At 56.1% G+C, this 12,797-nt stretch overlaps 2 protein-coding genes across 5 annotated transcripts in view; both read right to left on the minus strand.

The window, feature by feature from the left end:
- Positions 1-1,952: 1,952 nt before the first annotated feature.
- LOC143388074 (ubiquitin-like protein ISG15) lies at positions 1,953-3,228 on the minus strand. The gene is made up of 2 exons (XM_076842064.2): positions 3,178-3,228; positions 1,953-2,426 (listed from the first exon to the last, which is right to left on the minus strand). Exons 1-2 carry the CDS (start codon positions 3,226-3,228, stop codon positions 1,953-1,955), a joined length of 525 nt encoding a protein of 174 aa, XP_076698179.1.
- Positions 3,229-7,436: 4,208 nt separating this feature from the next.
- LOC143390276 (nucleolar complex protein 2 homolog) overlaps positions 7,437-12,797 on the minus strand; it is an 83,424-nt gene continuing 78,063 nt past the window's right edge. For 2 of the 4 annotated variants that reach the window (XM_076842756.2, XM_077108334.1), the window contains exon 5: positions 7,437-7,689. In XM_076842756.2, the coding sequence (XP_076698871.1) occupies positions 7,600-7,689 (90 nt within the window). In that variant the 3' untranslated portion in view covers positions 7,437-7,599. Of the gene's footprint in view, positions 7,690-7,815; positions 8,005-12,797 lie in introns of those variants that run through there. The other 2 variants (XR_013155066.1, XM_077108335.1) reach the window with 2 other exon arrangements.

Below are 12,797 nucleotides of genomic sequence, written 5' to 3' on the forward strand. Positions count from 1 at the left end.
CCCCGGGAGGCGGCTGGAGCGCGGGGGGGCGCGGGGACGGGGCAGGGGCGGGGCCAAGCAGCCCTGCCCCTCCCCCACGGGGGCCGCCCCGCCCGCCTGGTGCCCTGCGACTCCGGCCGGCCGCGAACAAAGCACCGGGACAGCGGCGCCGGGTGGAGGCCGGGGGTGGGGGCGCTAAGTCGCCCCGGGTGGCGGTGAGACCCTCTGGGGACACAGGCAGGCCCGGGGCGGGGCAGGGGCAGGGCGGGCCCAGGGCTTTCTGCTGTGCTTCACCCCTGCGGACGCCCCTCCCCCGCCTGCGCGGAAGTCCCCCCCAGGAAATGCGGCTGAAGTCGGGTTAATGCATAATCTAGAGGCGACGTGACTGGACTTCCAAGGGGTTCGCGGAGACAACTGGGCTGAAAGAGAGGCTGCTGGAGTCCGGACCCGCGGCCCCTCGGCCCACTGGCCTGCCCCTCCCCCGGCGGGGGAGTGGTCCCTCCAGCTGGGGTCCGCGACAGAGCTTTCGGGGTCCAGACTGTTGCTCACTAGGGCGCGGGGGCGTCCCCAGCAGGCCGTGCCCCGCAACGGCAGACCGGTGCGGGCGGTGACTGACGGAAGCGGCGCGCAGACCCGCCCACCTCCCGCCCGGGCTTCACGGCCTGGCCGCGAGGGAGCAGGGCGCCCCCTGCTGTCCATCGGCTGGTGGTCCCGTCTGGGCGCCAGACACACCCCCTCGCCGCTCCAGGCCACTCTCTCCAGCTTATCCTGGATAGGTGAGGCTCAGAGAGTCCAAGATAGAGCCCGGCCTAGCTGAAGATGGAGGGAAAGGACACTGTTCTGTCCTCTCAGAACTGGATCTGCAGTGTGCGAGGCACAGGTTTCTGAGCCAGAGGCATTGAGTGGTAGGGGTAGACACTCCCCAGAGGAGGACCCCAGCCCACTTTGGCCCTGGTGGGGGATTCCGGGAGAAAGTGACTCCAAGGATCTGTACTTACACTTGCTTTGTTGCAGCATGGCAAAAGGGGAACCTGGGCGGTCTTAGATCTGCATCCCACGCACCCAAAAGTGGTCTTCTGGGCCTCCAGCCAAATCATCCTGAGGCATTTGAAAGTTAAGGTCCAAGTGCCCCCAAGGTAGTGGTCCAGGGACTAGAGAGGTGCACATTCTTCCCACCGTACCCGGATCCTAGGTGCCCGGCCTGGCTCTTGTGGAACTCACTGGGTAAGTTGGAACAGGAGAAAAAGACTGAAAGAAGCATTTCAAGAAGAAGGGAGTGAATTGGCCCATCCGGGAAGGTCTGGGACATGCTCTCCTGGTGGACAGGGTAAACCACCAAATCCCGGCCTGCTGCACTTGGCCTCTTCATTAGGCATAGCTCTGGAGGATACACATGCCCCCTTCATCTATCCCCACCTCACTACAGGCAGGACAAAACAGGTGGGCAGGTTGCAGCCCCCAGTGTTGTGCAAGAGGCTCCCTTGCCCTCCCACCCACAGGTCTAAGGACCCACCCTCACTGCTTCCAGGGCTTTGGGAGGGGCTGATCCCATGGAGCCACACACTGTGGTCTGTGGAACCTGACCTGGCCTGACCTGTTCCTCCCTAATTCTGCCCACCCAAATGTGAAAGTGGAGCCATTGTGAGTCTGTGGCTCAGCCTGGCCAGGCAGCCCCAGCAAATGTGTCTCTTTATCATTCTTTAGATATGACCCCTTGACCCCAGGAGGCGTGGAAGTATGTCTCCCTTCAATTTCTGGGAGAAGAGTCACAGTGGAGACCACTAGGCTCTGTGACACCTGGTCCCTTGACTTCTAGCCCAGGCCTGTCGCCCAGGCCTGGTTCTCTCTCAAACCTCGTCCCTCCTAATTCATCAGCAGAGAGGGGGAGATCAGGCAGACGCACAGAAGGCAGTTTATCCTATACATCATCTTTATTCCTAGCACTTGATCCTGGTTGGGGCTCCTCTCTTCTTCTAGGCCCCGCCCCCACGCAGGCGCAGGTTCAGAAACACAGTGCTCTGAGGGGTGAGTCCATACTCCCCCAGCAGCTGCGACTCTTCCATGGGCCTCCCCTCGAAGCTCAGCCAGAACAGATCTTCCTGGATGGGCTCCTGCTGGCCAACCTGCCGCTTGAGCTCTACCACCTTCTGTGTCAGCCTGATGCTGTAGGGTCTGATGCGGCCCTTGTCGTTCCTCACCAGGATGCTCAGGGGGCTGTCACAGTTCTGCACCATTAGCAGGACTGTGCTGCCAGAGGCCAAGCCCTGGCTGATGAGAGGGACCCTGTCCTGCAGCACTGGGCCACTGGGCAGGGCCAGGTGCTGCTGGAAGGCAGGCACTCCAGTCTTCTGGAAAATCTGCTGCTTCAGTTCCAACAGCATCGTGGAGTCACTCAGGGACACATGGTGCTCCCCACCCCCCAGCATCTTCACCTCCAGGTTCCAGCCCTGGGGGCATCACCAAGGTTGGGCTCCCACACTGGCCACAGGTCCTGGGTGCTGTTCTCTGCTGGGTGCCTCCTCCACCCACTCGGCACAGGAAGGCCAGTCTCCCACAGCCTCCACGTTCCTCCCACTACCCTCCGTGTCCCCCTGTGGGCCCATCCCCTCTCCTCACACTTGGGAACCTGGCCAAGCTCAGGGCTTGGCAGTGGGTGCTCTGCTGCTGGGAGACCCCAGCAAGGGCAGGGAGGAAAGTGGGCTGGTGTAGCCCAGCTGCCCCACTGTGTCATCTGCTTCACCATGGCCCTGGTCTCCAGTGCTTGGTCCACCTCAAGTGCTCAGGATTTGGCTTCCTCTCCCCTCTAGCTGCTCCACAGTCCATTTATGAGTCTAAGCTACACACGTCAGAGGGCGGTGCCTCCCACAGCCCTCACCAGTGGCTGGTAGCCTTCAGTTTCGGTTTCCTTTTCCCAGTGCGTTCCCCAGCATGAGTGAAGAAACAAGACAGAATGACAGGGAGATACTCTGGAGGGCCTGGCTCTCAATGGGACCTGAGGGCCAGGACCCAGTCCCTGCCTCCCAAGGCTCCACCAGGGTGTGCATTCAGAAGCTCGTAAATGTCCAGCACTCAGTCTGCCTACAAGATGCACAAAAGTCATAGTAAGGTCTCCTTCATGGCTCAAATTATTGTAGAAATGTTGTGCACCCTCAGGGCCACCAGAGCTAAGTAGCACACAGGCCTTACGTGCAGTCTCACCCACTCCACGTCCCAAGGGTGTGTCAACAGGGGTGGAGTGAGGGGCCCCATGTGCTTATGTGTGTCAGTGCTGCGTGAGGGGTGATTGTGTGCTTATGTGTGCCTGCCCTGTCCTCCTGCCATTCACTTTAGCTGACACTCAGCACAAATACTGTGTGAAGGCCTCAGGGACCCATGTTCATTACTCTGGGAATCTGGGCCTTCATTGGTCCAGCCCAGCAGTGCTGGTTAGAGTTCACTCTGTGTACAATTTACAGGCCCTGTGAGCCCTTGGGCCAGAGCCCACCAGGAAGTCCTGATAGAGGCACTAGGTGATGCTGTCTGCAGAGCTTTGGGGCAGAGGTCAAAAGTGCGGAGGGGAGTGGGTTCAGGTGGGGTCTCTGCCAGACTGCCAGGTGGAAACAAGAGGACATCTGGGCAGTTCCTTCACAAAGAAAACCTTGGGTGGGATGTGTTGAATCATCACGGATGGTGCTGGAGGGAAAAGGAAAGGGCTAGAAGGGGTCAGGTGGTCAGCTACTGCTCTGACTCACCTGAGAGCCCCCTCAGCTGTTCAGGCTGCAGGGTGGATTCTCAGTGCTGGGGTAGTGGCTTTCCTAACACACCCTGGCACATGGCAGGTACCAGTGTCTTAAGGACTGTCCATGGGGCATCCCAATGTGGCCATGGGTGTGGATCCAGCTCATACCCTGATCTGGTGCAGACCAGGCTGGGCTCTGGGCTCTCTGAGCCATTCCTAACTTGACATGGCTACCCTGTCCCTGGGCAGCACCATTGCCTGACTGCTCTGCTCTGCTACCACCTGCCCTGGAATATCTACATACCTTCCTGTCCCCAGAAGCTTGTTAAGAGTTGGACTACAGATCTGGGAGGCTGAGGCAGGAGGATCACAAGTTCCAGGCCAGCCTTAGCAACATAGCTGGCAATGTAAGCAACTTACAAGACCCTCTCTCTAAATAAAAAAAAAAAAATTAAAAGGGTTGGGGATGTAGCTCATTGGTAAAGTACCTCTGGGTTCAATCCTCATTACTGAAAAAAGGGTACTGCCACAGGTACCCTCTTCATCAGAGAGAGATACCTGAAAGTCTTCTGCTGAAGCAGCCTGGGTAGACATCCTTGGTCTTCAGCAAGCACTGCCCAAGCTGAAAGGTAAGGTTAGATCTAAGGGTGCATAAATGGGGTGTGGTGCTGTTCTGAGGACCCTGCCACTGATACAAGGTTGAGGCAGAGTGCCCACAGACACAGCCAGGAACAGGCAGTGGTCACACCATAGAGGGGTCTGAGATCCTGCATCCCAAGCACTGGCTGCCTGAGATCTCCTGATGCTTATCCATGTTTCTCCTGTGAAGTGCCTTCTCTGTACACCAGCGAGGGTTCATGGGGAATTTTTGCTGTCTGGGGCCCCACAGGGCAGGATTCAGGCCTAGGAGAAGCAGATATGGAAGCTCAAAATAGAGAAAACTAGTCAGAGTTGCCTGGTAACAGCATTGGCCTTCTCCTGGGTAGAAGGATACAAGAAAAAGCTAATGGCCACCTGCTGAGAGCCTGACACTGATGGCAGCCCAGGTGCAGGCCGGTGTACCAGATGCCCCCGAATGTCTCATGTCCTTGCCCCGGTGTGTCCTGTGTCAGCATGCACACGGCATTTGGGGTGGAGCAGTGGTAAGTGTTCAGGAACAGAACACAGAATAGCAGCATACACTCAGGTGAGTGACAGGAAGCAGTGGTGCACACACAGGTGTGTGACCCAGGGACAACGAGTGGGTGTTCAATGCAGAGTGCCTGACGTGGAGCATGCTCCCTCACACAGCCCAAGGCTGCCCAGTTGTCTGGGGCTCTCCCTTCAGTGTTTCTTCATGCTATAATACTGTCAACCTGTGCTCAGTAGGTCACACCTCTGAACCAGCTGCATCAAGAAGAGGGCATGGGGGCTGGGGATGTGGCTCAAACGGTAACGCACTTGCCTGGCATGCGCGGGGCGCTGGGTTTGATCCTCAGCGCCACATAAAAATAAAATAAAGATGTTGTGTCCACCGAAAACTGAAAAATAAATATTAAAAAAAGAAGAGGGCATGGACATGTGAGGCCCCACCTGGAGGGCCAGCAGCCCTTCATCAACACTAGTGTCTTTGTCATGTCAGGGAGTGTTGGAGGTAGGAAGCTTGGGTGGACGAGATCGCTGTCCTGGCTTCCTGATATATAGACCAATTCTGACTCCGGGCTCCCATTGCCACCCAGCCCCAGTCTTTGGGGGGCAGGTTGACAATGACATCCTATGAGGTGCACTGGTGGCTTTGTGCATGGATGTCCTGTGAGGCCCTCTGGATGTGTAAGTTCCTATTCCTGACTAGCCAGGCTCCCCTGGGACCATCTCATTTCTTGCACTGTGTGAGGGCAGGTGGGGCAGCCCTGAATGCTGTTCCATGGGACCAGGACTCTGCTGCTGGATGGCCATGACCCAGGTGTGGACCCAGGTGTGGCCCCAGGTGGGGATGTGTTGAGGCCCTGTGCAGAGCCCATATGCAGAGGCTCATGACCTGATGACAGCCACCTGGAAGGAACGGTGCACACATCTGCAGCCATACTTCACCCGTCTGCATGAACGGTCAACACAGGGCCTTGGGAACCCAGACAGGGCTTATCTATGGCTGCTCACTCCAGGGGTGTGTGGGCATTTGCAGGCCAGGTCCAGGGACTGCCCAGTTCCCTAGAACCTAGCCTGTGATGGCAGGAGGGACTCAGGGCCCTGGGCACCATCTAGCCTTCCGAACAGTGCAGAGTCCTTACTCCCACCCCAGCCCCCACCTGCAGCACTGAGGCCGAGAGTAAATAAAACACCCACCTCACAGGAGACAGCTTTTTCTTGTTGATCGGAAGTCTGCCAGCCCAATTTATGATGGAACATAAGATCTCCAAATCTGAGTTTATGTGCCGTAGTATAACGAGAGGTCAATGAGATTGAAAGTGGGCTCGTGAGAGGAGCTGGCAGGCTCACTCCCAGGTGCTGTAAGGAAACCTCACAGTCTTTGTCCCCAACTCCAGCCTGGCCCAAGAGGGAAAGGACCGCAAAGGAGAGCCCTGCCTGAGAGGCACACCGGTTGGTGTAAGAGGGAGAGAGAGGGACTCCGTTGGGGCAGGGCCACGGCTGTGGCAGGAGTCTTGGAGAGGGCCAGCCTGGACCATCTGTGCTGAGGATGCAGATCTTGTGCCTGGTCTCAGGCCTGGCCCTCAGCCGTGGGCGAGCCCCTGGCTCAGAACAGTCACAGCAGAGCTCTGGCTCTGGCCCAGGGACCCACCGCCAAATGGAGTTGCCATGGGTGACCATGAACCCATGGCCCCCACCCAAGCCCTCTGGAGCCCTCTGTCCTCATCACCCCCTGGAGTCAGGGGTGGGGTATGAGGAGGGTTGGGTCTGTCTGGGGTGTGCACCTGGCCAGCAGGAGGCTGGCTTTCTGTGCCCCAGGGCAGACTTTAGGATTTACACAAATAAATGAAATGAAAAGTGCTGGCAGCCCTGATCTGATTACAGCCATTCATTCTCTGGTCGTTAATAATTTGTGCAATAAAGGGTTGCGGCTGCTCCAGTGTGGGGGTGGCTGCGGTTCAGCCTTCCCTTGGCGCCGGCTTCGGGAGCTGGAAACATGAATTATTAGTTTCTTATCGCTCAGACCGCCATCACTCACGCTGCCAGGACCTGGTGGGAGCTGGTGGAGGTCCCCCGCCTCCTCTGCTGGCCCTGAGCTGCTGCTTCTCTTGGAGACTCCCGGTGGGGCTCAGCACTACCCCACCCAGCCCCTCTGGGAGTGTGACCCCTGGAGCAGGAGGCTGCAACAGGCATGGGAGCTGCAGTGCTGTGCTCTGAGCCTCAGATCCTCTCTGTAAGTGAAGCCAGACCTCACACGCCAGCAAAGCACTTGCCCAGTGAGGGTGGGGTCCTTATCAGTGTGCTCTCCAAGGGCCACAGACTGCCTAGTCCCTGACCAGAGAGGAGAGGAAGTCCCATCTGGGAGCCACAGTGCCTGAGATCAGAGCTCCATCACCTGCAGGACAGCCAGGGCTTGAGGAAACCCTGAGGAAAGGGATGGTGCTGGCTGGGGTCTGGGTGGGGTAGCAGGGAGCCTTCTGTGGGCTTTGTGCCTGGTCTCCTGGGCTTTTTGTCTGCACCTCCAACTACAGCTGAGGTGTGTGGGCTGGGGGCTGAACTCAAGGCCACAGCCCAGGTGGTGACATGGTGGTTACATGTCACAGAAGCATGCACCCTCCTGCAAGGCTCCCAGCTAAGCTGGGGAGTGCCAGGCTAAGGCAAAGCTAGGGTGAGGGAGGAATGGGGAACCCGGCACTCACCTCGGCCTCTTGCCTGCCAAGCTCCGCCAGGAGCCTCCTGGGCTGCAGCCCTGCTTCATCTCTGTGAGAATGTGGAACCTAGAGGGTAGGCATTGCGCCCAGGGCTGTTTGCCCACCACTTCCTGGCTGTGTGGCCTTGGAGAGACTGTCAGTTCTTCCAACCTCAGTCTGTAAAATGGGAATGAGGATAAAGGAGACAAAATTAAGTATTTATTGAGTGTCCGTGGGGTGCAGGTATCATAGTGGAGTGGCGTGGCCCCTGCAGGCCTGCATGCTGGGCAGTCCCATCCTTCAGGCAGCATTGCTTCAAAAAGTCTTACCACATTCCATCTGCTTTCTGTTTTCTTAACGTCTGGACAGAGTTGTAGTGAATGTTCCAATGTACTTGTCTCCTCCCAGGTCATCTCTGTCATTTCTGGGTCACCTTCAATTGACTGGTTTCCTCTTCCCCTGCTGGGCTGTGTTTTCTGCTTCTTTGCACACCTGTGAGGGTGTTCTCTCTCTCTCTCTCTCCCTCTTCCCCTCCCTCCCTCCCTCCCTCCCTCCCTCCATGTTTATTTATCTTTATGTGGTGCTGAGGATCAAACCCAGGGCCTCATACCTGCTACACCTCATCTCTGAGCTAGCCCTCTCACAGTGCCTGGGCTGCACAACATGGCTGACCCCATGCCCTCTGCAACCTGCTGAACACACCCACAGCCCCAACAGCTGCCAACCCACTTTTTTTTTGGTAGTACAGATGGATAGAATGCCTTTATTTTATTTGTTTATTTTTGTGTGGTACAAAGGATCAAACCCAGTGCTCACACATGCTAGGCAAGCGCTCTGCTACTGAGCTATAGCCCTGCCAATCCAATTTTGCTATGGTGTTTTGGTTAGGTCTGGGACTTCCTGAACATTGCCCAGGGAGAGATTGAAGGGGCTCTGTGGGCAAGGGCTGGGGGGCTGCAGCCCCTGCAGCAGCCAAGTCCGGCTACTTTCTACCTCCAGGGCATAGCCTTTCTTCCACCTACTGTGGCAGAACAGGAAGCCCCCACCCTGCACCTGGCACTGAAGACCACTCATCAGGGCCTGAGACACAGAGTAGCCCTGGGGTCCCTCTTTCTAACCCTGTGCATCCTTGATACCAGTTTTGAATGCCATTTCCACCAGGAAGCTTCCTGGATCCTCCAGTCAGAAAGCATCCTGTTCCTTGAGTTTCGGAACACACCCAAACCATGGTATTCTGACTCACACAGAAATCCTGTCTTCCTCTAACTGGACAGGAGCCCCAGTGGATGGCACTCAGGCATTCTTGGCTGATGGTTCTTTAACTGAAACCAGAAGAGAACAGCCAACCAAGGGCACTGTCCTTCTGGCTGGGCTGTGGGCAGGGCTGAGGGCAGGGCTGAGGTCTGTCTGATATCTGAAGGTCTAGAGGCTCCAGGCTTCCCACAGCCCCAGGCTGGGCTCTCAGAGGGCTGCTCCTGCTGGGGTCTGCCCTTCCCCATTTTTCTGGTCCCTCTACTCCTCGTCGCCTGTGGCCTGTCTAGCCACCTCCCTGGCTACCACACCACACCCTCTACCTCAGATGGTTTCCTCCAAGCCCCAGCTCACACACAGAATCCCTTACCCCTAGGAGCATACCAGGCATGCACAGTCCACTGACTTGGCCCTGGTGCATTAACACAAAGACAGCTGGCTGGGTTTCCCTCACCCAGGTCTGGAGCCCCTGAATGGGGAACCCCCACCCCCACTCCGTGTGGTTGCCTCTAGACTGATTTCATTTATCACTGACCAAGGATGAGTAATTTTATTGTGAAGCACAGTTCAGGGTGATAGATGAGGGAGCAGGGCAGGTGGTCGCCTTGCTGTCTTCCCCTCCAGAGGGAGGTTGGAAGGAGGATCCTGCCTCTCCCTAAGTGGAGGCTGGCAGTTGGGGAGGAAAGAGCCCCATCAAGGTGGTTGGCCAGGCCAGGTGGGAGTGAGGAGGCAGGGAAGGCAGACCAGGTCTCCCTGTCCAGATAGGGCAGGACAAGGACATGGCCATCCCCCACGTCCTGACTAGGGCTGAGGCTGAGGGCCCTACAGGTGGGAGTATGGAGGGGCAGATGTGTAACTCCAGCATCCAAACAGAAAAAGTGGGGATGCTTTCCTCTGAAAATTGCCACAGCAATCAGCTTATCTTTGAATCCATGTGTTTCTGTCTTGTTTCCTTTTTCTTTTTTTTAATTTGCAATACCGTGAACTGAACTCACTGAGCCACACCCCCAGCCCTTGTCATTTTTTAACTTTGAGACAGGATCTTGCTAATTTGCCCAGGCTGGCCTTGAACTTGAGATTCTTTGTCCTCAACCCTGCTAATCCACGTGTTTTTAACAATGCCCATCTCACCAGCTACTGCACACCCACACTTCAAAGTAACATTTGCCGGCTGGGGCTGGAGCTGGGGCTCAGTGGTAGAGCACTTGCTTAGCATGTATGAGGCGGTAGGTTTGATTCTCAGCACCACATAAAAATAAATAAAATAAAAGGTATTGTGTTCATCTACAACTAAGAAAAAATAAACAAAGTAACACTTGCCATTGGTCTCTTCCAGGTGTTTGGTGAGGGACCCTGCATTGCTGCTGGTGGGATTTGGGGTTCTGGCCTGCCCACCCACTCCAAGGTCCCCAGCCTGGGTGGGATGTGTGTGGCTGGGTGGGTGGAAGCTGGAAGGCACAGGTGCCAGGGAGCAAGCTCACCCCTACTGCTTATGGTGGGCAAGGTTCTGGGGTCTGGGAGGGCTGAGCAGACCCAGGACTTCCCTCCCCTGTGGTCAGCCAGCAGCCTCCCTCTGGCAGGCAGGTTAGCCACCCCCCCACCCCCCCACCCACGCTGGACATGGGTCACACAGTCCTGCAGGACCTCTCAATCTTGGCCGAGAAGCGTGGATGGTGGGTGCCTCGCTGTGTGACAGTCCCTGTCAGTCACCATGGTTGAGGGCCCAGAGAGAAGCGGGGACGGTGACAGGAGGGGGCGCTGGCTGGCGAAGTTGTCCCCAGCCGGCCGGCTGCGTCCCTGGAGGCTGGTGGCTGCGGTGCCAGGCGCATCCGGGATGTCTGGGCAGCCACGCTGCCACTGCTCCTGGCCTGCCCCCAGCCTGCCCCCGTGGGCTTAACCCTTAGTCTCTCTGGACTAACCCTCGTTCCCAGGCCTGGCTTAACCCTTATGTCTCCACTGGTCTAACTCTTCTGTCTCAGGGACTAGCTGACATCCGCTGTGCCTAAGTTGGCCCCAGTGGGCAGCCCAGGAGCAGCGCCTACTGAAGCTTCAGGCTGGAGAAAGACGCTGGCCCAGGTCACTGAGGACACTTCCTCTCCCACCTGTCCCCTTTCCCCAGGGTCTGCAGCCAGGCCTGCTGTCTTCCTCTTGTACCACAGGGATACAGTGAGGACACACTGGATAATGATGATTTCTGCTAAAATTGTTAGCATGCTGGGCTCCCTACCCAGATCTTCGTGCAAATCATGAAGCTTGTCAAGATGGCCTGCCCAGGAAACTGAGGCTCTGAGAGGCCAGGACTTGGCTCAGCCCTGGCAGAGTGGTAGAGCTGGATCCTGCCTCCTGCACCAGGGCTAAAGGCATTCCCTCCCCTCTCTTCTGTCCCCTGCCCCTTCCTCTTCTCCCTCCCAAGCAGATGGTGCAGATTTTGAAATGGACTTGTGGGGAGGTGGGCCTCTGGATTCTCAGAGTCTATGAGGAGGGTCTGCGATGATGAATCCCTGGGAGTGGGAGTATCTTTGGATCTCAAGGAGGAAGAGTCCACAGTCTTGAAACGCAGAGGAAATGGACTGCAGCAGTTCCAATCAGGTGAGACTCAACCTCTCCTTGACTCTGGATGGGCTAAGGGGTAGACATTGTACCAACCCCTGTTGCCCACTGCAAAGCAAGCTTGAGTTCTCACATGAGATTGGCATTCGAATCATAGGTAGGAGCCTTAAAAATAACGTAAAGGTCGGCTGTTATGGCACATGCCTATCTATGATCCCAGAGACTTGGTCTACAGTTATTAGGATAATGAATTTGAGGCCACCCTTGGTTACTTAGCAAGACCCTTTCTCAAAAACAAAAAACAAAACACACAGAGAGAGAGAGAGAGAGAGAGAGAGAGAGAGAGAGAGAGAGAGAAGACTAAGGATGTTGATCAGTGGTAAAGTGACCCGGTATTAAATCCCCAGCACAATCAAACAAACAAACAACAAAAACTAGAACTTTAAGGGGTTAAGGTGTAGTTTAGTGGTAGAGCACTGCCCAGCATGCTCTACCATGAGGCCTGGGTTCAATAACCAGCACCAGGGAAAGCAAAAGAAAATAAGACATTAAGGAACAGAAATCATTGGTCAACCAGAGAATGACAGAAAAGGCTTGGGCACACTACTGGAGACAAGGGAGAGAGAGAGGTGCTCCAAATTAGGGCTTCTAGGGTTTCCACAGTCTCAGCCTCTCTACTACATGTATTCAGTTCCCCATGACTTGGCTGAGGTCTGGGTAGCAAGTGTGTGCAACAGGACGTGGGCCTTAAGGCCCCTCCAGTCAAGGAGAGGTTGAGTCTCACCTGGTCAGAACTGTTGAAGTCCATTTTCTCTGGGTTTCTTTGTCTGAGGCTTGGGAGGTCTTAGCACAGCTGTGGCCCACAGGTTGGGCAGGGATACCTGGGGACCCAGAGTCCTGTAGCACCTGCAGGGCAGTCCCAAACCATCTTCCTGGCTCCTGTGCAATTTAGGTGGGTGGTGGCTGGCTAAATTTCTCAGCATCTCCCCAAGTGTTCCCCTCACTTGTGACCTTGGATTCAGTACCCAGTATCATCCAAGGTGGAGACAGCTGGATTTAGTGAAGTACGGGAACTATCTCCATTTTTCTGAGGAGGAAAGAAAAGAGGATGGGAAACTGGTTTCTGAGAGCCATGTCACATGCCAGGAGGACCTCTGGCTGCATACAGCCACCTCTTGCAGTAGGAGGACAGTAGAGTGAGCACATGTGGAGGGGCTGGGGTCCAAGATACTGACCATGAGGGACAACTATGCACCCAGCCAAGGTCTGCATCTTATGCCACTATCAAAGCCTATGCGTAGATGAGGATGATTCCATGGGTTATGCTGCACTGCTGTGGTACATCCTTAAAACTAGCAAGAGTGGGTTGGCAAGTGAGGAGGGCCTTGACCCAGAGGATAGTGCTAGATCTGCTTCTGAAGGCGGTGGAGCCCACTGTCCATGCAGGGTGAGATACTTGCAAACTTCTCTTCCAATACAACTGA

Source organism: Callospermophilus lateralis, unplaced genomic scaffold (genome assembly GCF_048772815.1).
Source record: "Callospermophilus lateralis isolate mCalLat2 unplaced genomic scaffold, mCalLat2.hap1 Scaffold_52, whole genome shotgun sequence".
In the NCBI taxonomy this organism is placed as follows: Eukaryota; Metazoa; Chordata; class Mammalia; order Rodentia; family Sciuridae; genus Callospermophilus; species Callospermophilus lateralis.